The sequence below is a fragment of the Corapipo altera genome, unplaced genomic scaffold (assembly GCF_003945725.1).
Source record: "Corapipo altera isolate COAL_440 unplaced genomic scaffold, ASM394572v1 59, whole genome shotgun sequence".
NCBI classification, from domain to species: domain Eukaryota; kingdom Metazoa; phylum Chordata; class Aves; order Passeriformes; family Pipridae; genus Corapipo; species Corapipo altera.
This window is the reverse complement of record NW_020884917.1, coordinates 1,875,357-1,898,321: the sequence shown is the minus strand read 5'-3', so window position 1 is coordinate 1,898,321 and position 22,965 is coordinate 1,875,357. Positions and strand designations below refer to the sequence as shown.

Here is a 22,965-nt window from a genome sequence, read left to right as displayed (position 1 = left end):
TGGGCACCGAGGTCAGGCTGACAGGCCTGTAGTTCCCCAGATCCTCTTTCCAATCTTTCTTGTGTATGGGCATCACAGTGGCCAACCTCCAGTCATCCAGGACCTCCCAAGTGAGCCAGGACTGATGATAAGTGATGGAGAATGGCTTGGAGAACTCTTTCGCTGGCTCCCTCAATCCCCTCAGATGAATCCCATCCAGCCCCATAGACTTGTGAATGTCTAAGTGGCACAGCAGGTCACTAACTACATCCTCCTGGATTGCAGGGGTTCTATTCTGCTCCCTGTTCCTGTCTACCAGCTCAGGGGGTATCCCCTGAGGATAAATGGTCTTTGTCATTAAGTAACTCAGCCTTTTCCTCATCCTTGGTGACAATGTTCTCCCCTGCATCCAATAAAGGATGGAGATTTTCCTTGGCCCTACTTTTGTTGTTAATGTATTTATAAAAACGCTTATTATCTTTCACAGCAGTGGCCAGATTGAGTTTTCACTGAGCTTTTGCCTTTCTAATTTTCTCTCTACATGACCTAAGGACATTCTTGTACTTTTGCAAAGTTGCCTGCCCCTTGTTCCAAAGGTCATAAACTCTTTTTTCCCTGAATTCCAGCAAAAGCTCCCTGTTCAGCCAGGCTGGTCTTCTTCCCTGACAGTTCATCTTGTAGAACATAGGGACAGCCTGTTCCTGCACCTTTAAGATATCCTCCTTAAATTATGTTCAACCTTTCCAGACCCCCTTCTTATTAAGGGCTGTTTCCCAGGGAACTCTCTCAACCAGTGTCCTGAACAGGCCAAAGAACACCCACAAGAAGTCCAAGGTAGAGGTTTTGTTGACCCCTTCCTTACTTCACCAGGCATCAAAAACTCTATCATTTCATGGTCACTGTGCCCAAGACAGCCTTGGACCACCACATCTCCCACCAGTCCTTCTCTGCTTGTACTGACTGTGTCAGGAAATCATCTTACACACACTCCAGGAACCTCCCAGACTGCCTCCTCTCCACTGCATTGAGTTTCCAGCAGACATGAGGCAGGTAAAAGTCTTCCACGAGAGCAAAGGCTAGGTAAAAGAAGTAGGCAATGTGATTATAAAAAGTCAGGAAACCATAAAGTCTTTGAGAATAATTGAGTTATGTGTTGATAAAAGAATTCTTGCAGGATGGTTAGAGACAGAAGGTACTTTACATTATTAATTCATGTCTGCTGTTTCATAATGATTGAACTAACTGGATTTACTTTTAAGAGATCAGTGACGTGTATAGATATTGTTGCATTTGTAGATCATTATGTACAGGACAAGTCACGAATACCTTTTGTTACTGGAATAAATCCAAAACAATTCTGATATCCTTTTAAATTATTGAAAATACCAAAATTTTGAAGAGCCATTGTATGCTTACAAAATCTGGGAAAATAAAATAACTGTCATCTCTCTGATTCCAGTGCTAGGTGACTTGCACTTGAGGATCCTTCTGATATATGCCTTAGTTACAGTATCATCAGTAAAAGAGGAATACATATATGAAATCCCTCCTCAAGTAGAATAGGATTTCTCATCAGGTCCTTTCCAGAAAATCCCATGACAATATGAAATTCAATCTTTCAAATTAAGATTTAATTATATAATCTAACACCTAAGCCACCTAAATGTAATGAAGAAACTTTAAAAAACCTACTAAAATTATCAAAAACATGTCCTAGAATGCAAAAAGGAATAATTAAGGATCTATTTGGCTTCTCGGGATATGTATCTATATGAAAATATGGCCTGTCTGTAATCACTGAAACACTTGCTACTGGATAGATGCCTGAAACAAAATTGTTAAGCAACAGAGACTCTGTTAAGATGCTGATAGCCTGTAAATGCGTGCAGAAAAGCTGCTATGACAGGATAGCAGAACTGATCCTCTTGCTGAATTCTTATGATGTGGAACAAATGGAGATTTTCTCCAGTGTTACCCACAAAAAAGCGATCTGTTCCTGGTTTTCCTGGATTTGCTGGATAGTTTTGGAGGGTTGATCACTCATAAGATCAATTGGTATTGGCCTGTTTCCTGGCTACTGTAACTTTAAAACAGAGTCACAGATGCTATGATTACTTCTTATTTCAAAATCATTTTAACTATTGCTGTAAAATGTTAATTTAAGGGGATTTTTCAGGACCAGAGTTTGTATATGTTTGGGTTTTTTGAAAGGCTGAGAATTGTAATGAAAAAGAAAAAGATACATTAATATACAGCATAGCAGACTTACAAAGATATTAAATGATATGTTGTCATAAACCCATACAAACTACAATATAAAAGGTCTATTATTTTGCAGTTAGCTGAATTCCCTATTTATGGCAGCATTGTTCCCCATAGTGTATTTTTCTGAGCTTTGTTAGAGGCCATTTTAAATGACCTCTTCAACTAGTCTTTTACAGCTACCCTGGGAGATTTCAAAGGTCATGTGAAGAGAAATTTCACATGTTTAAAAATTCACGTGTTTACTATAACGATGTTAATGGAACTAACAATGTATTCGGTACATTCTTTAAGGCTAGTTACTTGATTGTTAGCATGCTCTTAAGAACTGAAGTAGGCAGTTTTTCTGGATTCACTTGAGATTTATACAAGAGAAGGGAAAAAAAATCAAGAGATTCATGGGATCTTGCATTCCTTCTAATTTTTCATAATACTTGTTATTTCCTCATCTTTTAGAAAATCTGGTCTTTGTAATATATCCACCATAGGGAAAATATTAACATAATACTTTTTTTTTTTCCCCAGGAAAAATTATGATTCTGCCCAGTGAATACAAAAATAAAATAGGCTGTGTCAATAGTAAACAACTGAGGATAATAGATTTAAATATCTCAGATTTCTGGTATTATTTTAGCAAACTACTTTTCTCCCCTACCCTTTAATTTCCCAGCTGTGTTCTAAACTGATGGAAAATTGTCCACCTTGGCTGGATGATTCCTGTTAAGCTACTCTCATTATCTAACAGCCCATCAACAACTTGATTGGAGAAGTCAGAAGCTCTTCAGACAGAATGCCCTGACATCCAACATCCTTATTCATGATAACTGAGAGCAAATTATTTAACCTTGTACCACAGTGCTTTTTTGTAACACAGGGGTAATGTGTCCTTCTTCTTGTTTCTTTATTTTCTTGTTTTTTCATCTTGTACGTTTGTATTGTAAACTCCTTGAGACACCAGCTATCACTTGTTATTTATTGGTGGATTAAGAACTGGAGAAAAACAAAAGGGCTGATTTTGTCTGGGGTAAGTGAGCCCTAATTACTATTGAAAAACAAAGGCAAATTCATTACTCTGAAAATAGATTTTGTATATGAGACACTGGATGTACAAGGAAAAAAATCTGCATGAAACCTTCAAAAATAGTTTTATAGAAGAAGCCCTTATCCTTCTTTGTTAGGTTTCTACTTGAGATGGTGCTTTTGAAACAAATTAGTATTTTTCATGGTAATCATTTTATTTCACTGAGCTTCGTGTACAGCTGAAATAATTCTACTTTTCTTTTGTTAAGAGCAATTTCATTTATGTTATACTTGATGTTCAAACATCTGTGTTTGTGCAACAGAATTTTCAAAGATACAAGGTTAGTTTTGGAAGTAACTTTTTTATGTGGTACATCACATTGTCTTTTACAGAAACCAATGATGAAGTTATTTATTTTTTTTTAATACTCAATGACAGTGCTGGAAATTTTTTTTTTTCATCCTGATTTGATTGGGATTTGATTATTTTCTGAAACGGGAAGTATTTTTGCATAAATACTAGAGCCCGACTAGGTTTCTCAAATGAGTCAAGTGTTTACTAAAAGATAAAATATTGATCTTAACTTACGCTTATACAGAACTGTAGGGGGGTGAATGTGAGGTGAGGAAAAAGCGGATAGCTACGATTTGTTATGAGAGCTTTGCCTTTCCATGTATTTTAGTTTAATGGTAACTCTTGTACACACACACACTCCTTCTCTGCATTGTCTTTTATTTGTTCTGTTTGTTTAATTTAATCAATTAATTATTCAGAATTTACTAAGACGTACTACTGAAATGGCAGGTTAGATGATATTGTAACATGCTGTAAGACTAACACATGCCCAGGTCTAGCAAAATGAGGAGAGGGACCTTCCTGATAATTGTGGCTTCCCCACAACCTAAATACAGGGTTAGGAGATTGCTAAGTCTCTCCATCAGCCAGGTCACCCACGACAATTTTTAATTATTTGAATAAGGAACACTTACTGTGATCTTCATTTCAAATTTTGAATTTACCAAATTCTTCTGGTCACATTGAAACACCATAACTCTTCCTGGAGCTGATTTGTATTTATTCTTTGTTCTTGAACCAATTTTTGGTAAATGAAAGAGGAGACTGAAAATGTAAAGAATGTGGCAATTTAAATTCTTCAAAAATTCCATTTTCTTGATCACAGCAGAGAAAAAAAAGCAAACTGCCAGTAATTTAAATATGATAATTTCTGTCATAACTTGACAGCAGATGTGAACAAAAGAGACATGAAATAGATGAAGACAGGCAAATTGAGAGCACAGAAAATAGTGTATGCAGATAACGTGACTATGCTTGGCTTCTATAAATGCTCTGCAGCTAAATTAATGTAAGTCAGATTTTTTTGGCAGGCAGTGTTCTCTTTAACTTGTTTCATAAATGAACATAGGATCAAAGATTTTTTTTTTACCTCATGGCAAGTCTGTTTAATCATTTTTTCCTGAAACTGATCATACACATTTCTAGAAACATGTACTACAAAATCTGGTTACAGAGGGGAAGGCACAGCCATATAAAGAAAGAAGGTGTTGTGGAAAATTGCAACACTAAGCTTGCTAGACTGAGTATGCTTTGTTTCCTGCTTCAGATACCTACTGTAGAGTAGGAGTACTGTACCATGGGCTGTAACCACTGTACATCTCTAAATGGATGTGTGTCTGCATACCCTTGCAGTATAGAGTTAAGTTCTTAAAAAAACCCAGTGTGTTTTAATGAAGACAATTTTTAAACCCTATTATATAAGCAAAAAGAAGCAAGGGGAGCTGACAGGGTTTTATTGTTATACTTGTTAAGTATTATCATTATTCTGTAGCAAAGTGGCGGGGGAGAGCTGTAGTTATAACTAGTACTTGTTTATTAAAACATTTATCAGAAACAAATTACTCCTTCTGTCCTTAAGTCCTGGCTTAAATTCTGAACTCATACTCTTATAGCAGCAAATTCTTATTTTAAAATAGTTTGTGGTAAAGGCTTAGTATATTCTCCTCTCTCTGAAAATGTAGATGTTCATTTTTAAACAAGTTGCCATATGAGTTACACCTACAGAGCAAATTATGTTTATATTTGGGAGGAAGAGAGGAGAAGGAAAGGATATGTCCCCAGCTTCACAGAGCGTTAATGCATGTTATATATGCCTAGTAGTTTTCTCCTGCTCTTTCACTCCCTACAGTTCCATGGCCTGTTCCTCTCATCTCCAGGCCACACTGGTCTTAGCAGCCTATTTCTACTGCTGCTGTCAATAGCAGTCCATGTCAGCCAAGTGTCACCTCTTGGTACCTGTGAAGAGGAGTTTAGGAAAGAAACAACTTGCACAGCCTATTGGCCACTGTCTGATCGGCAAAGAAGACATCAGAGAAAAGACAGTAAAAGTAGCATCTCGTGCCCTTTTCATAACTGACATGAAATTTGAGAAAGTAATTTGAGAAATGGCCCAACATATGGAATATATGGGTACTCTGCTCTCTGCACTGCCATTAATCTAGACCTTTACTATCAGATAATTTCCATGGATCATATGTATGTTTCTGTTGTGATTTAACTCAGCCAGCAACCAAGCTCCACACAGCCACTTGCACACTCCCCTGTCAGTGGGATCAGTAAGGGTAAAAGCTAGAAAACTCATGGGTTGAGGTAAAGACAGATTAATAGAGAAAGCAAAAGCTGTGCACACAAGCAAAGCAAAACAAGAAATTAATTCACTGCTTCCCATGAGCCGGCAGGTGCTCAGCCATCTCCAGGAAAGCAGGTTTCCGTCATGTGTAACAGTGGCTTGGGAAGACAAACCCCATCACTCCAAATGTCCCTGTCTTCCCTCCTTCTCCCCCTCTGTATATCCTGAACATGATGTCATAGGGTCTGGAATATCCCTTTGGTCAGGTTGGGTCACCTGTCCCAGCTGTGTCTCCTTCCAGCTTCCTTACCAGTGTGGCGGTACAAAAAGCAGAAAAGGCCTTGACTCTGTGCAAGTACTACTCAGCAATAACAAAAATATCCCTATATTATCAGCCCTGTGTTCAGCACAAATCCAAAACATAGCCCGACACTAGCTACAGTGAAGAAAATGAACTCTACTCCAGCCAAAACCAGCACAGTTTCTAAATAATAATTTGAACCCGTTAACTGTGATTGATCATTTTATAGTGTGCTTAGTCCCATAACACTGCATCCTTTGAATACCTCACACTTTAACCCAAAGTATCTTAAAGTCTGCCCCACTATCTGCATAATCTCTTTGCACAGTATCTTTGGATTCATGGTAGGAAAAGCCAAGAAAAAAATACCACTTGAAAGTTAGCCCATGGGCATAAGCCAGCTGGGAAGTTCTTAAGGAGTGGTCCTGTAGGAGCATACTTCATCTACAGATAAGGACATGTCTCACTGGAGATTTCGTTTCAACATGTTTCTGATGACAATGAATATTGGAACAGGCTGTAGGCTTACAAGAACACTTAACCTTCAACAAAAAATAGATTCAAAGTAAGCTATTTAAACTGTATATGCTTTGCATCTGCCTAGGCCCCAGCAAGTCAAAATTTTTTATGGATATCGATGAGTCTTATGTTAAAAATACTCTCTGCAGATTATTTCCTTACATCTCCTATAGCCTGCTTACTTTTCTATAGTCATGTGTAATAGTGTGGTATTTAAGGTGGAGGAAAAGGGGTTTTTTTGCTATTTAAGATGTGCTTATTTTGACCCAGTAATAATTAATATCTGTAGTCCTGTCATTTCACGAACATCCAGACCTAAGATTTCCAGATGACTGACTTCCCTCTATTTTTGCCTTATAGTTCCCAAGCTTATTTATAACATACTTCCCTGGACCTACAGAACATTTGTATATTTTATAAACTTTCTATTCCCCTACCCTTCCCTTTATATGCATATAGAGCCAGCAGAGCTATCCACTATTTGCATTATGGTCACAACTGTTATTAATGTTTAAAAACAATTACACAGTATAATGAATAGGCCTTATCCATCATGTTTTATACAAGTAAATTTTGTATATTTTTAAATGTAATTCCAAGTACCCATTCTGTGCCAGGATAGTCCCACTTAGATGCCAGATATACAAGTGCAAAACCATTCCACATAGGAGAAATAAAATCCAGAATTCTCCAAATATTGCTGTGTGATACTCAGCCTATTTAAAACTGGTATAACAGGGGCCAAGAACTGTTGCATCATAGATAAATAAACCATCATTCTCACTGTTAACATGGATTCTCTATTTTTAACTCAGAAGCCTACTCTTTCATTTTAGATTTGAAAACTCATGAGGGAGGAAAGGTTTGAAGTTGAATCAAGATCTGCAAATTGCCTGACAGGAGATTATCTCCCATATTCACATTAAGGAATTGCAAATTCTTTTGACTTTGAAGTTTAATGGCTCAGGATGTTTAATTTGCTATCAGCAGGACTAACAGTGCTTGTGCTTGTTCCATACGACTGCAGTCAGAAAAAGAAGAGCATCAGAATTCAAAATGTTATCCAGATAAAATTCTTTTTACTTTTCTTTTGAGTCAACTTCCAGATTTTCCATCAAAATGCAAGCTTCATTGCACTTTCTCAATGCTAGACCTGAATAGCTTTATCATAACCAACTTCATTAATTCAGCAGGAGCAACTTCTCTCAAAGCATGACATTTCTATGGAAACCCAGAGAAAGTTCCTCCTTAGGCTTAGGAGCGCTTTTTTATTTGAATGAACTGGAGATTTCTAGGGCATAGTAACAATAAGAACAAATGTAACATTACAAAGATCTAAACTATATGAAGAGTGAACTTGATCCAGATTGTAAGCCTGACATTAATATGTGAAGCTGAAATGGCTTTCCTGTTGCCATGTCTTAAAAGAATGAAATCAAACACTAAGGACTTGGTGTGTTTCCTGATTTTCTATAGCGCAAAGTAAATCATAAGTCCTTAGCAAATGAGCTACAATAATTACCAGCCTTCTGTAATAAATCAATTTTTAATTACCTGTTTGACAGGTCATAGAAGTTTAAAAAGAAGCTGGGAAATACAGAACAAGAAGGTTTATCAAGTTACCCTTATTTCTGTCTTGTTTAACTCAATCCTAAGCAAAGTAACATGGAAAAGATTTTATAAACAGCTGGCTAAATTATTTTGCACTGAACAACTTAAAAAGCAACTTAGAGACAAATTATTTTGGTAAAAGTGTCATTTGAAGTTTTTGATTTTTACTAATATTCCTGCTGGTAAGGGATAAGGAACAATCTGTAATGAAATTTGATTTCTATTTACATGCTTTGGAATCTGATGTGACTTCATTATGTTTTCTTCATCAAACTAAAACAACATTAGTTACACCCCCAAATTTTCAGAGAAGTTTTGTTTAAAAATCCATTTCCAAATATCTCCGTGGATGAAGTCAGTCATCCATGAAACAACAGATTTACTATGGTAAATATGTTTATTTACTTATTTATTTACCATGGATTTTTAGGAGAGTTGCAAAGCTGTTGTTGTTTTATAGCACATATTATTGTTGAAGTTGCTTTATGTCAGTGATAAACAAATAAAACAGGCAGATAAATTTATGTAAAAATAAATAGGTAAGGTTTTAAGTGTGCAACATGTTCTGTAAGTATGAATTTAAGCAAGAAAATCATCATGTTCACATTTTCAGTAGTTCAGAAGATAAATGTATGTAACACTACCTATTTTAAAAGGATATTTTAGAGAATTTTGAAAAGCACAGTAAGTCCTCAATAGAATTAATTTCATATTCAAATTACTTGGCTTTTTATTTACAAATTTTGGTAGCAAATTTCTTATGGTAGTTTTATTAAAAATATCTTCATTTTAGACCATAATATAAGTTTTAGGGTTTGATTTCTTTGTTTCTCACTAGGACATCAAATGATAGTTCTATAGTATACTATTTTTCAAATGTGGCATCCATTCACAGAAGCATTTCTTGCCCTGCTGGTCTTTTAAGAATGACAGCAAAGCAAATAGTAACTTCTCTGTAAGATTCTATATAAGGGCTCAAATTAAAAAAAAAAAAAATTTTGTTGTTGTTGTTTTTTTTGGAGAGAGAAGAGGTTGGTCAGCAGATCTCAAATAGCTCAATGAACTTATGGATAAGCTTTTTAAAATTATTTGACCCCAACAGTCCCTCACCAGTCTCCAGGCCACCAGCATGGCTGCAGCTGTCAGCAGCTGTATTCCTGTTACAATCAAAAAGTTGTGCTCAGCCATGTTTAACTGACAGTGTCACAAGGCCTTTAACAATACTGAGCTGAATGATTTATCACAATTCAGCTTATGAATTGCTTATTTCAATGATTTATCTTCATAAAATGCTAGTGACAGCCTCTGCTGTGCATCAGAATATAGTTAACCCAAGTAAGGTATGATGCAAAGATAATATGTTTTCATGATTTATTGACTGTGGGTTCTATAATTACTAATTATGCATATGAAAGATCACCTAATGCATAAAGTGCAACAGAAAATCTGCAATGAAAAATTATTATAGCTGTGCAGTTCAAGTTCCTATTGAAAAGAAATTTTACAGTAAGGAGAGAGATGAAATTTTCTGACCCTAAAAAAATATATTCGCATTAGTAATTTTTAATAAAAGCTGCAGAAAGGGGAAAAAATATAAAGACCTACCAGGTTTTAACCGCTCTATTTTTCATTGTGATCTCACTTTTAATCTAAAAACTAATGAAATTATTAAAAGGTGAGTGGAAAGAAAAAAAATAATGGGAATAGACACCTTAATTATTGATAGTTCCTGAAGTAACATCTTTTCCTTAGGTATTGGATAATTATTACTCATAAACACTTAAACTAAGCTAAACGATCAATTTCCTCATCTTTTTCAGATTTAACAAAATTTCTGTCATCTGATATAATTTATTTCTACTCTTGCCTACTAGAACAAAGAAAGAATTAAATAAAATATAAAGATATTTGTGAAGTAAAAAGCAATAATCAAGTGGCTATTACAATTGTATAGTCAGCAAAGAGGTTAAGAAAAATTTTGAACTATGTATTAGTACTGCATTTCATTGTGATAAACTATTCAACACTGTTAACTATTAGAATCTATTATTATTCCCCTTAAGAAAATGCCTGAAGGAAACAGAACAGGAAACAAACTTGTTATCTACGAACAACATTCATACTTGGGTTAGAATCTTTGTCTTGAGTGTCTTCTGTAAAAATTTAGATTAAAAAAAATTCTATGAGAATTCATTTACTCTACAAATTTCTCATCCTTTAACTCATCAAAGATCAATGCAGATCCAAGACTGGAGCTGCATTTCAAGGTGGATATTTGTTCTAAGAATGGCTGTGTCATAATTATTGACTTCAGGGATGGTTTCATCAGTTTCTCATAAACTCAATGTTCAGTTTTTACTTCCAAGACTAAGTTAATTCTGGAGACCTTGCAAACCTGACCCATATTCTTACCTTATAGGAGCAACTTATACATGCAACTTTCATTAACTGTAAGAGTATCTGGACCTGTATAGCTATTTGATGTCTTTTTTTGAATGTGTATGCTGTGCAATGGAGCCCTAATTACTGATCAGTATTTATTAGATACAATTTATTATGTACTATATTTTTATGAAGAAATAATATTTTTAAATAAGTTTTATTATGCGCATTCCATGTGCAAACTATAAAGCAGTAAACCTTGATCTTATAAAGAGATATTCTCTTATGTTGTAATAGTAGTAATAGATGCAATTCTTTCTCACTAGTGAATCTTAGTCTCTTTGTTTTACACAGATCCCTGGTTTTAGTTTAGCTGCACATAGAACATAATTGGACAAATTCAATGCTGGTGTTGAAAAATTTGTTTCTCTAAGTCCTGGAACGCCTACTTTAAGAAAAAGGTTTATTTGCCTGCATTTGCTGTCCCATCGCACATCTAAACCTGTAAAATATGATAAGTGATGTCAATAAATATTATTTCAGATAATTTTTCAAAGTATTTCTATTTCTGAAAAAAATATATCTTTGTAAGTGTATGTTTAAATCCAAAGCAGAAAATTCTCTTCAATGACATAGATATCTATGCTTTATACATATGTATAGGAAGACTTCTGCAATATATCTGTTATGTAAACTATTTCTGTGCCATAGGAGGTGGTATTAGTATGCTGCTTTGGGTTTGACAATGATTATGTTGAGGTAAGCATTAGAAATTAGTGATTAAGGGATAACAGTTTGAGTTGGGATGACCACAAAGTGACAAAATAGGCACTTGATAGGTAAAAACAAGGTAATTTTAGGTCCAAGACAAAGAGTGCAGTATTTATAATTTTCCTAGCTATGTCTTTGTTGTTTTAAAATGTTTTATTTCCATCATACACTTTTCCATTATGCAATGTTTTAAGGGGATAGTACTGTGAATAAAATTTAGAAGGTCTTATAAAAATACATGGGTTTTTCTGCATATAAAGGGGGAGGCAAACACTGAACAAAGATCAAAGTTTCAAAGTAAAAGAATGAAGAGTTCAGTTAAACAAATTTACTTCAAGCTCAGGAGGTATTAATTTAATGCAGGTTGATTCCCTCACTGTCAGAACAGATTCAGTAATTATGAGTGGGTTCAGTATATATAAGCTGAGTTGGAAGTAAATTCTTTTATAATGAAATCTAGTAGCAGTTGTAACTGGGAAAAGCTACTGCCTTTCCATTACAATGATTTTGGTTATCACAGGCTGGTAGGTGTGAGGGAAAACCAACTCCTTGAAAATTTAGGGTTTTTCCATATGCTGGCCTAAATTCCCAGCTGGTACAGATGCCTGTAGTTTCAGGACTTCAGCAGACTGGTTTTACTTAGATAACTGCTGGTGTTACCTCTCCAGTGGCATTAACCCCAGCTAAACTCCCTGTAGCTTAAGGACAAAGATATATTTTCATGGATCTTTAATAATTGTTATTATTATTATTTTTGAGAAATAAGATTTTAGAGTTGTATTGATAACATCACAATTCCAGATCTCTTAATCTCTCTGTTACTAATTAGCAGATACAGATATCACCTGCACGTGAGGTACATATCACTGTGCTTCTCCCACATCAGCTTTCCCAGTGTCCTATAGTCATATTGACAGGGCTGTTCTATTCCTGGCTCTCTGTAGCAGGATTCAGTCTGGATTTCAAAGGTAGCACTTCTAGGGCCCAGCACTGCAGAAGTGCTCAGCTTTGATCTCTCTGCTGTGCTGAACGATCCACTGCTGTGCAGCTGTACTAGAAAGAGCTGCCTTTCCTCTCTCATTGGGCATGGGCTGAAGTCATTCCTCATTTTCTAGGGGTCTGGGTAAACTTTACTGAAATTCATCGAATGCCGTGGCAAGGAGCAGCAAAATCGGCACTGTATATCTGAAGAATGGATAGTCTGATACATTTTCAAGAGTATGAGGTTTAGTCATTTAGAGTACATACCCCTCTTTGGCAGGCCCTAGAGAAAGGTGTAGGTGAGGGGTAATGCTGCCATATTGAACTGGCAGGGAAACAGAGGGGCTGGAGGCACTTCAAGTTTCTTTACTTCTTAGAACTTCTTTTCTGATGAAAGGCTGCTTTCATTAGATACTTGCTTACAAATGAACACATGAAACACGCTTTTAAAACCTAGGACAGAGTTAATGGACGGAATCAGAGTACACGTTTTCTTGACTTTGAGATGTAACCTGCATTGTCCAACAGCAGTCTGTAAAAGGTAATACTCAGTAAAATGCAAAGCAGTCCTGCATTTTAATTATGTTTTTATGTTTTTCTTAGCAAATCACTGCCAAATATTTTAATTGTGGCTCCCTTTGAGACAGAATATATTTTATTTTATGGATACCTGCTACTGTTCCCTTAACAAAGAAAACGTAACATGTAACAATAATATTGTCCTGTACTGACAGGACAAGAGGACATAGCCTCAAGCTGTGCTGGGGGAGGTTCAGATTGGACATCAGGGAGAATGTTCTCACTGAAAGCATGGTTAAACATTGGAATGGGCTACCCAGGGAGGAGGTGAAGTCACCATCCCTTGAAGTGTTCAAGAAACAACTGGACATGGCACTTAGTGCTATGGTTTAGTTGGCATGGTAGCATTCAGTCAAAGATTGGACTTGGTGATCTTGGAGGTCTTTTCTATGATTCTTAGTGATTCTCTGATTTTATTAAAAAATATTTTTAGTTAAAAAAGTGAATCAATTGAAGTTATCGTTACATTAAGACTGTACTATGGTACAGTAAAAACTTCATCTTTTTTTTTTTTCTCTCAGCTTTCTGGTTTTGAAAAGCATACACCTACTTAAATGAAATATTAATCTGTGCCAGCAAATGCATGCAAATGCTGGGCCAAATATATTCTTCTTGGGGCCTTTGAACTTCTTCCTTGCAGAGTAGTATGGCAGGGGGGTGATTTATCACTTTTTCCTTAAGGCTTTTGATAAAAGAGAACAGGCTGTTTTCTTTCCAAATCAAGATCACAATGTCCACAGCAAATGCTTTCAATGGCAATATCTGCAGTAGTAAGCAGCACAGCACAATAGGAGTGGCTCTGCAGAGCAGAACAGGTCATGCTGAGAACTGAAAGTCTGTACAATGTTATTTGCACACCAGACTGGAGTTTGGGCTTAGTTTGTTCTGAAGAAAATGCTGTCCTCCGGCACTGAGACTTTTACTAATACAAAGCAAGGTCCACTACATGGGACAACTGTGAGATTTGCTTTATTCACACACAGCAAACGAAAAACAAAATGTATTTTACATGTAAAGCTCTACCTCCAACTCTACAGGAGCCTGGTTTATGCACAAAACTGCCTTCTACTCTGCAGAGCTCTATGCTTTTGTTTTGGCTGCAGTCTATTGTAAGGTTAAGTACAGCCTCAATTTGTCATTAACAGAGTCTCAACCACTGCATGGACATTCATGCAAAGAAAATCAGTCTTCTCAAGTAAGTTTGGTTCTGGCAGTGGAGTACTCCAGGTTGAAAAAATAAATAGTGTGATGTAGTATGAATGTAATGAAAAATAGATCATGAAGCAGTATTAATCAATTGGTCATCGGTATTTGCTAGATAAGGTCCACATTGAGTAGTTTTTTCTAGTGGGGAGCAGTGAGTTTAATTTTTCTGCAGTTCATGCCTCTGCAACAGAGCCACAGGTTCAGCTAAATACTTGTAAAAAGTGCTGTATTGCCTTTAAAAGAAAAAGTGCAGGATTTCTCCTCTTTATTATGTAAAACCTATGTACAATGAAGATAAAATTATAAACAGAATTTTTTGTATAATAGGCTTAAGACACGAAAAGTACTGCTATGTGATTTTCCTTTCAGAAAATCTTATGCCTAAAGCTTTGTATATCTGCTAAACAGGAACATAATGGAAGTGTTACAGGTGCTGATTTAAAAGTATTGCCAAATGAGCAACATAAAGCTATTTTAGTGTACCACTAGTAAGGTGATAAAGCTCGATCACCTCTTCTCCCATCATATGCTTCAAACTCTCAATCATGCATTGATGACTGCTAGAAGATGTGCATTGAAAGAACTCTTTGGATGTCTGAGACAGTTTGGCAGAGCACTTAAAGATGTGCACAGCTTTTATACCCTTGAGTTATCTCCTACTAAAGCGTGTTCTTAAATATTCTTGTTGATTCAGAGCCAAGGCTGGGAAGGTTTTCTCAAATATCAAAACAAAGTTACATTTGGTTTTTGCTCTTGGTCAGAAAAGGCCAATTTACTTTCAGTTCAAAGGAGTTTTTTTCTGCTTTTTGTACCTGATTTTTCTTAGCAATATAACCCTCCACACCAAGTTCTGTTTTGTTTGCAATTAAGTATGCTGTTTACACCAAAGTGAAAGTGTTCAAGTTGGACACCAGTGAGAAACTTGAATTAGTCTGTGCTTCTTTCACCGAATACATTATGAAATTGAAAGTTACAGATTCACTTTCCTCCCCTGACTGCAACATCTAGTTATTTTATTTTTATGTATTATTTAGCCATCATGAATGTTCAAAGAATAAGCACTATCTCTTTCATGGTTTTATAGATATCTGAACTTGATTAGTCCAAAGATAAGACAAAGTACTGTAGTTTGTCTGCACTATTCTTTTCAAATTTATCCATCTAAATAATAAAGATATAGTAAATGTTATAAATAATTGTGGTGATATAAAAGTGTTTTAAATTCAGAAAGCCTTCCTCAAAAAAGTGAAAATATATGGAAAAATAAGACAGAATAATAGCCATAAAACAAGTATCCTTAAGTTCCATAGTATGGAAAAGAAAGTACTTGTTAGCCCACTTTAATCTAAATACTAAGATGCTGAGCATATAAAAATAATAATAATTCAGTACAGGGTGAGGTCTGACAGGTGTAAAAGCTATAAAATGACATATATTTATGAGTATAATGCTGTTTCTAGAATTTCTTAGAATTTACAAGGAAAAAAATAACAACATTTTCTGGAAAAAAAAATCCGAAGGTTTCTTCTATGAAGTGTGTATGTAGGATAAAGAGAAGTTAAATTACCAGATTTGATAAGGATTATCAAAATCAGTATAAATAAAATATCACCAATGGGCAAAATTGTGGCATGTTTCTAACTACTCACCTTAAAAAAGAACCCTGAACTTAAATATGAAGACAAAATTTGTCATAATGTTTTGATTTTGTTGGAGAACAAGGTTTTCCATCATTAAAATACCTTTGAGAACTGCATTTGCCACTGTCTTAGCTTATTGATCATTGAGATAGCTAAAAATGAATAAAAATTAAAATGGAAATATTTTTTCTGAATCATAACTCCCGAACAGATTGTATACTTAGCTTATTGCATAAATCTAAATATCTTAAATTTTACTATAGAAAAGCTGTTATTTTTCTTTTGCAGTATAAAAACATGATTAACTAAACACAGAAAAGCATGGCTCTTGTAATTACATCCTGGTGATTTTATTATTTTTTTGATTGAATATTAATTACATATTGCTGTATATTTGAACACAGCTAAATGTTTCAAATGAAATATTGTTGGTTTGTTTTCTTATAGTCAGAAATATTAGTGCAAAGTTGTGCTGAAATAATGGGGGATTAGGCAGGAATAGTGCTTACCACATCATCCTGAAACATGGTTCTGGCTGGCTAAAGTCAAAGCAGTGACAAACCAACTTCTCCCTCTGCCTTCAACCTGAGTATAGAGGGTTTGATCTTCTAGTAAGAATTGGCAAGAAACTCTAGTACAAAATATTTACTACAGCAGTAGGAACTAAAGAACCGTATGCAACCCCATAGCCTTACATTGCCCTAGTGAGTCATGGAGCTAATGCTACTATTCTTTCCCTCTTTTGTTCTTAAACATTTTCACTGAATTTTAGGTTACAGTCCTATATTAAAATTATGACAATGTTCTAATGTAGCAGATGTTATGCTGTTAACTTCAGAAGAATTTTTTGAGTGTATGTCAGCAGACTGTATAATCTAGAATTCATTAATAACCACAGCATGGGTCAGTACCTTTCACTGGAAGATTTGATCACACAAGATTAACTGTAAAAGAATTTGAGATTTTTGCTACTGTAATTTTCCTCAAGGCAAAACTCAGCTAGATGTTATCTTCCTAAGTTCTCCATTATGTATTAAACTCTTGTACTTTTTTTGTATTAGTTAATCTAGTTCTTCTTCCATGTCTATAAGAAGCAAAACATCTGTTTCTTCTTGTTCAATCAAAGGGCCTAACTCAAGAGTCCTACTTTTAATGTCATTTAAATAGAAATCCTAGATAGAGAGAATACATTTTATTAACATATTTAATTTGCATATGAAACAATCTTTTCCAGAGCTCAGTAGGGAGTTTCTGGTGGCAGCAGTATGTCTTTCTTTTTTTTTTCAACTTGTATACCAAAAAGTAAATAAATATATGTATCAGCTCAGATAAGGGAAATAAAACTGCAATGAGAAATCACCATTGTGCATTTGAGATATTGTCCATGCTAAACTTTCCAGCTGAAAATTCTTTTATTGTAAGGAGCCATGTTCTACTCTTAATATTGAGTCTTGGTTTACAGAAAGATCTCAGCTAAGCTTGACTTTAAGTCCAAGCAAAAATAATCTCTCAATATCCATGAGGCATCTAATAAAATATTACAATAAAAACAGCTCATGCAGCTGTACAGAATTATCCCCTATAATATATATATTGAATATATCATGTATCTCGATAATAATTTAAGTCCCTGAAACAAATCATTATTTCATAAAAAAGAAGGGTTGACAGTACTGCAGCTAAAACATATAAATAAAAAGCAGTTTAAAACAGTGGCAGAGATAAAAGGTTCTCTCAGTTACACTGGTTGGGAACAGTGACTACTTGCTGAGTGATAGTGGCCAATACTCATTACCATTTATCTTTAAACTCAGCAGGAAAAAAAAATGTAGCAGTAAAGAGTTTTCTAAGCAAACACAAAATTACAGGAACATTTTTGTGACAACTTTGAGCCAGAATAGTTGGGAATGTTATTGTCATTGTGCAAATTTCCATAAGGATAGTTAATACATGTAACTAAGAGAAAGACAAACTAGTGATTATTTTGTGTGAATATACTGAAGAGTCTGTAATTGTCTAATTGGTGAAGATTCTAAAAAAAAAATTATCAAAGCAAGAACAGCAGTGTATTTGGAAGTTACTGCTGTGAAAGCTTTAAGAGAGAGACATTTGCCACATAAATACATCACATACGACTGCAATTTCTATCCAGAGGCAAGAGAAAACCAGTGATGTGTGAAATGTTCATAGGAAGTGGATGTATTTGGAAGAATCCCTGGAGATGTGACATGATTTCTCTAGTCATAGTTCGTTAATGTGCAAAATCTTCTCCTTTGATACAATACAAATGGTAGCCCAAGGTAGGCTGACACCCTCTTGTTTCATATCCTGTTGTGTCTTGGTATCAGCAATATCCCCCTTTCCAGAGAGTTTTTTAGTTCAACCCTCTGTGGTTGAACAACTCATGCCACTGCTTTTGGCCCTTATGTTTTAATAGCAAATTCTTAATTTTGTCCAGGAGTCTCTAGTCACTGTTGTTCAGTTCACGGCAGTACTGAATACCTTGATAAAAAAATGAAATAGTTTTTTAATATTAGGTCATCTCAGGCTGGAAAAGTGGGATTTTAAGTATGTTCTTATAAACTTCAGTTGTAGTAACACATGCTGTAACAATTTTGGTTTGGAAGTCTATGCAAAGCTGTGTCTTCTTTTACTTTCTCAGTTTATTATCAATAGAAATTAATTTTTTCCTGGTTATAATTATGTTTTTTTCTGTTTGTTCTTTTTCAAATGTAATGAAAATGAAAGAAAAATAGCTTACAAACAGAAAGAAAACTTCTTTCATATTGAGTATATTAGGTCTTTCATCTGTTCTTACCCTAGGTTGAACCAGGTTTGGTAGAAACATTTCTTACTGATACATTTTTTAAGAGTCTTCTGCCACTTTTATTCATAGTAATGAATATTCCAAGAATATTGAGTATAACACCCCATGTTATTTCAGGACTTGATCTGATATCTTAAACAAAGATGTGAAAACTTTGGGGAAAAAAGTACTAATTCAATGTTTATATGTATCTGTTCGACATGACTATTATTTCTTGTTCATAGAAGGTAATATCCTTTTGAATATTTTGAAAGTTTATCTTCCATTATAGTTCTCCTGATATTGTACATCCCATTTAATTTTAGAAACAGCTCATTATATTGCACTGTGATTTATTTTGGCAAATGATATTTTGCTAGGGTGACCTAGCACCTTTATCTAGGTGGAGAAAATGTCACTTGTTAGAGGCTCTATAACTTGGAATTTGTTTTTCCTAGAGCATTTGCTACTTACTTGTTGATCCAACATGACCTCTCTGCACGGTAATGACTAGAACAAACTAGTACCCTTTTGCAGTTCTTAACTTGCCAGATAAACTGGTTTCCTGCCAGCTGCTGGAGACAATATAAGAAGTGAATGAAGTCAGGGTTTTTTTTAAAAAAGGTCTGAATGAATGAACAAATCCATCTGCTTTACTGCTGTCAGTATGGGGAGGATGGTGCTCCCCTAAGACTGTGGGTTTTGGCAGAGGTTTTCTGGTTTTGTGGTGCCTCTGTGATAATGTCTTCATCTTCTGTGAGTAGCCCCACATCCCAATGACAGGATTAGCTGTAAACTCACCATCTTTGTGCATGTTTTCCCCTCCTATTTTTCCTTTCCCTTTTCTTGGGAGTACCTAACTTGATATATATCTAACATGAGCATAATGTACCCTTTGGGCTTGTTACTCACTATAGTTAAATGGATGAATCAATATTTTCCTTCTAAGCTTGATCATAGAAGCAGTTAAGACACATTCTTTATTAATGAAATGTAGAATATGGCCTTTTGATGGGAAAGGTGAGTGACAACATCTGTGGTTAGATACAATTATGCCTGACAACATGGACACTTTGGTAGTTACAAGTCTTGTATTTATGATATAATGTGGAGTTTTTGGTAATAGTTACTTTAATAACAATGCTTTGTTATCACAGTAAAATGATTTCATTTCTGCAATAGCCTTTATTAAACGTTATGTAATGAGCCTGGGAGAGACACCCACAAAACACTTAGAGATAATAAATACTGGACTAACTAAAATATTGCAATGTTTTTGTGTTCTTCATAGGCTCTGGTCTCAATGATGGGCAGTGGCATGAAGTTCGATTCCTGGCTAAGGAAAATTTTGCTGTCCTCACCATCGATGGAGATGAAGCTTCAGCTGTTCGAACAAACAGTCCTCTACAAGTTAAGACTGGTGATAAATATTTCTTTGGAGGTAAAAAAAATATCGAAACAAATATGTACTTAAAGTGCTGTGTCTTTTAACCTGTATAATAGGTCAAATGGAGCTCAGGATGTAATTCATTCATGTGGATTTTATTATGGGTTAAATACCTAGGTGCTGCTCATCAAAGAGTAAACTACTAAACAATTTCATTTTTAAGAATCTTTTTATATCTTCTAATCCTTACAAAAGAAACACTGAGAAGTTCTCTATAATGGTCAATCTAACTTCAGATGATTTTTCAGATCTTCTCTGAATGTTTCAGAGAAAGGGGGACTGTAGTTGAATTAGAAGGCACTAAGGAGAGAAATAAACAGCTTTTCAGGTTTGAAATCCTGAAAACAAAAAAAAACAAACCAAAACAAGCAAAAAAAAATCATTGTTCAGGACAAGTCTTAACCTTTTGCTGATTTTTAAAACCTATCATGATTGTGGGTAATTAAGAAGCTTGCATAGCTTGAAGTTGAAGCCTTAGATTGTTCAGTATTTCTACCTTTTGACAGTCCATGTAGTAAAAAGAGATCTTGAAAATTGTACTTTGAATGTTTATTCTTCTCGCTCTTCTATATTAGAATTTATGAAAATCAAAAAAGACTTTCAAAACTCTTGGATTTTTTTTAAATTCATATTTAAATTTCTCTATTAAAAAGTGCATTAGCCTGCCAAAGATATTTTTGATACACTACTTACTATCTTTTAGGGGAAGGTCATTAAGGGTTTTTTAACTCAAATATAAGTACTACTTTTCATACTGTTAGCCAGTCTTTTTATAAAACATCCAATTAAGCAATGACCTACAATCTTTGTTCTAGCAGAATTCTCAGCAAGCCCAAATGTTGACATAAAAAAGTTGCAAGTTGCACTTTTGCAGTGTACCACATGTGAGGTTGTACATGAAGGCTTCAGGCAGGAAACACAAATTTTAAAAGTAGTATATTTCAGTGTTGAAACTCGATCTTTTTTCAAATTTACAAGTTGCAAATCTAATAAAAAGAAAATACAAATGTGATACTATAGGTAGTCATAACATCACCCAAGGGATGGAAAATTTAGTGGTATATGAAGTGCCCTAAATAGAAAAGGAAAAATATTTTCAATGTTATTTTCATTTCATTGTTATCAAGCTAAAGTTGGTCTGTCATGATAGTTAAACTTCCTGTTGCTGCAAGTTGCATCTTTTCTGATATCCTTAATTCAGCTAATACTGGTTTTTTTAGCATATTGCCTCAAATAAGAGTTCTGGCATAGCCAGTTGCCACATGCTAAAGCATGAAAATTATTTAGTTGTCAAAACATAGTACCTTCAATTTGTCAAAACAGCCTAGGACATGCTAATTAAATGAAGTTATTAAGCACACATAGGAGAAAATGAAAAGAAATGCCATACATAATACATCCAGTATTAAATTCTACTAATTTTGATAGGTAAAATCCCCAGATCATTATTACATTTCTGGAGAGAGTGAGATTGATTGATTTCTTCTGAAATGTCTTTTGCTTCTGACTCTTTGGTTGTGAGGGATAGATTGTCTAGTTCCTCCAAGTAGTTTTATACCCTTTCTCAGTCAAAAGTCAGAGTGATTTGTTGTCATTTCAGTTGGACTGTGAAATCTGCTTGAGTTGTGATTGTTGACCTGTACTTTCCAATTCCATTATCCTCCCTTAAAATAAAAAAGGTGTGCACGTAGATATTGTTCTACTGGGATATGAAAGTCAATCATGAATTCCCTGAAGTCTCATTCTCACATCTGTTCATCCAAATGCATGTTCCTGTTGCATAAACTATGGGGCATTTGTTTTTCTTTATTATCTTTTATCCTCTAGAAGGTCTTCTAAAGGTATATGAAAAGAATAGAGGTGTTCTAACCTTCATGACCAATTTTATTTCAAAATAAGTCTGCATTTGCAAAGCTATACTTATTGCACTTTAACTGTCTGAAGCTATGAATCTGCAGAAGCTTTATTTATAGAACCCATGTATTTTAGTATGTTCCCACATGAATATTGCTATATACATATAAGTTAGTTATTTTGATATATATTTATCTATTAATTAGAGATTGCTTGCAACTTCAACCCTATCTTTTTGATGCATGTTAAAGCCTGATCTTCATGATCTGCATCTTATAAGGCAAAGGTATTTTCATTCTGCTCCCTCTGTGTTCCTCCTTATTTTTCTTTACAAGCAGTCCAAGTTATGCCTTTTAATAAATAATATTTCCAAGAAGAGTATGTAGAGGTGAGAATAGTGAGGAGCCTCAAACATTTAGGCCAGGCAGTCATCAAAGAAAATGTTTTCATTAGTTTTATTAGGAATAAGATCAGATAAGATAGCATCAAATACTTTTTTTCTGCAAATACCTGTAATTTTACCTGGTTAGGAAACTGCCTCAAATTCAGAGAACAGTATGTTTAGTTTTCTGCATACTGCTAGATGACTGGAGAAAGAATTATCTATTCTTTGATGTTGATACATTTCATTGTGAAAGTGAATCTAATTGATTTCTTTGCTAGAGAACTGAATACAATAGTTAGATACTTAGACTATTAAGTCTTTGTATTATAAAAATGTAACAGGTGCAGAAGTTAAATGATGAGTTTTAAAAATGGCAGCGTTATAATATTCATCCAATCCCACTGCTATATTACTTGATCTTTCAAAATACTGACAAGTCTCAGTCCATTGATTTTGTGTTTGGAGAGGTTGTACAGAACTTCTAGAATGCTATGAACTCTCTTCCAACTGAAATATTCCTATTTTCGTCTTTGAAGGAGATACTATATGTATGCAAATGTTCTGTTCTCCAAACTTT

The 22,965-nt window shown here is 34.8% G+C and overlaps 1 protein-coding gene across 3 annotated transcripts in view; it reads left to right on the top strand.

Moving 5' to 3' along the window:
* The window catches only part of CNTNAP2 (contactin associated protein like 2), a 1,017,942-nt gene that overhangs the window by 545,558 nt on the left and 449,419 nt on the right, over window positions 1-22,965 (top strand). For all 3 annotated transcript variants that reach the window (XM_027655885.1, XM_027655886.1, XM_027655887.1), the window contains one exon: window positions 19,994-20,143. In XM_027655885.1, the coding sequence (XP_027511686.1) occupies window positions 19,994-20,143 (150 nt within the window). The remainder of the gene's footprint in view (window positions 1-19,993; window positions 20,144-22,965) is intronic.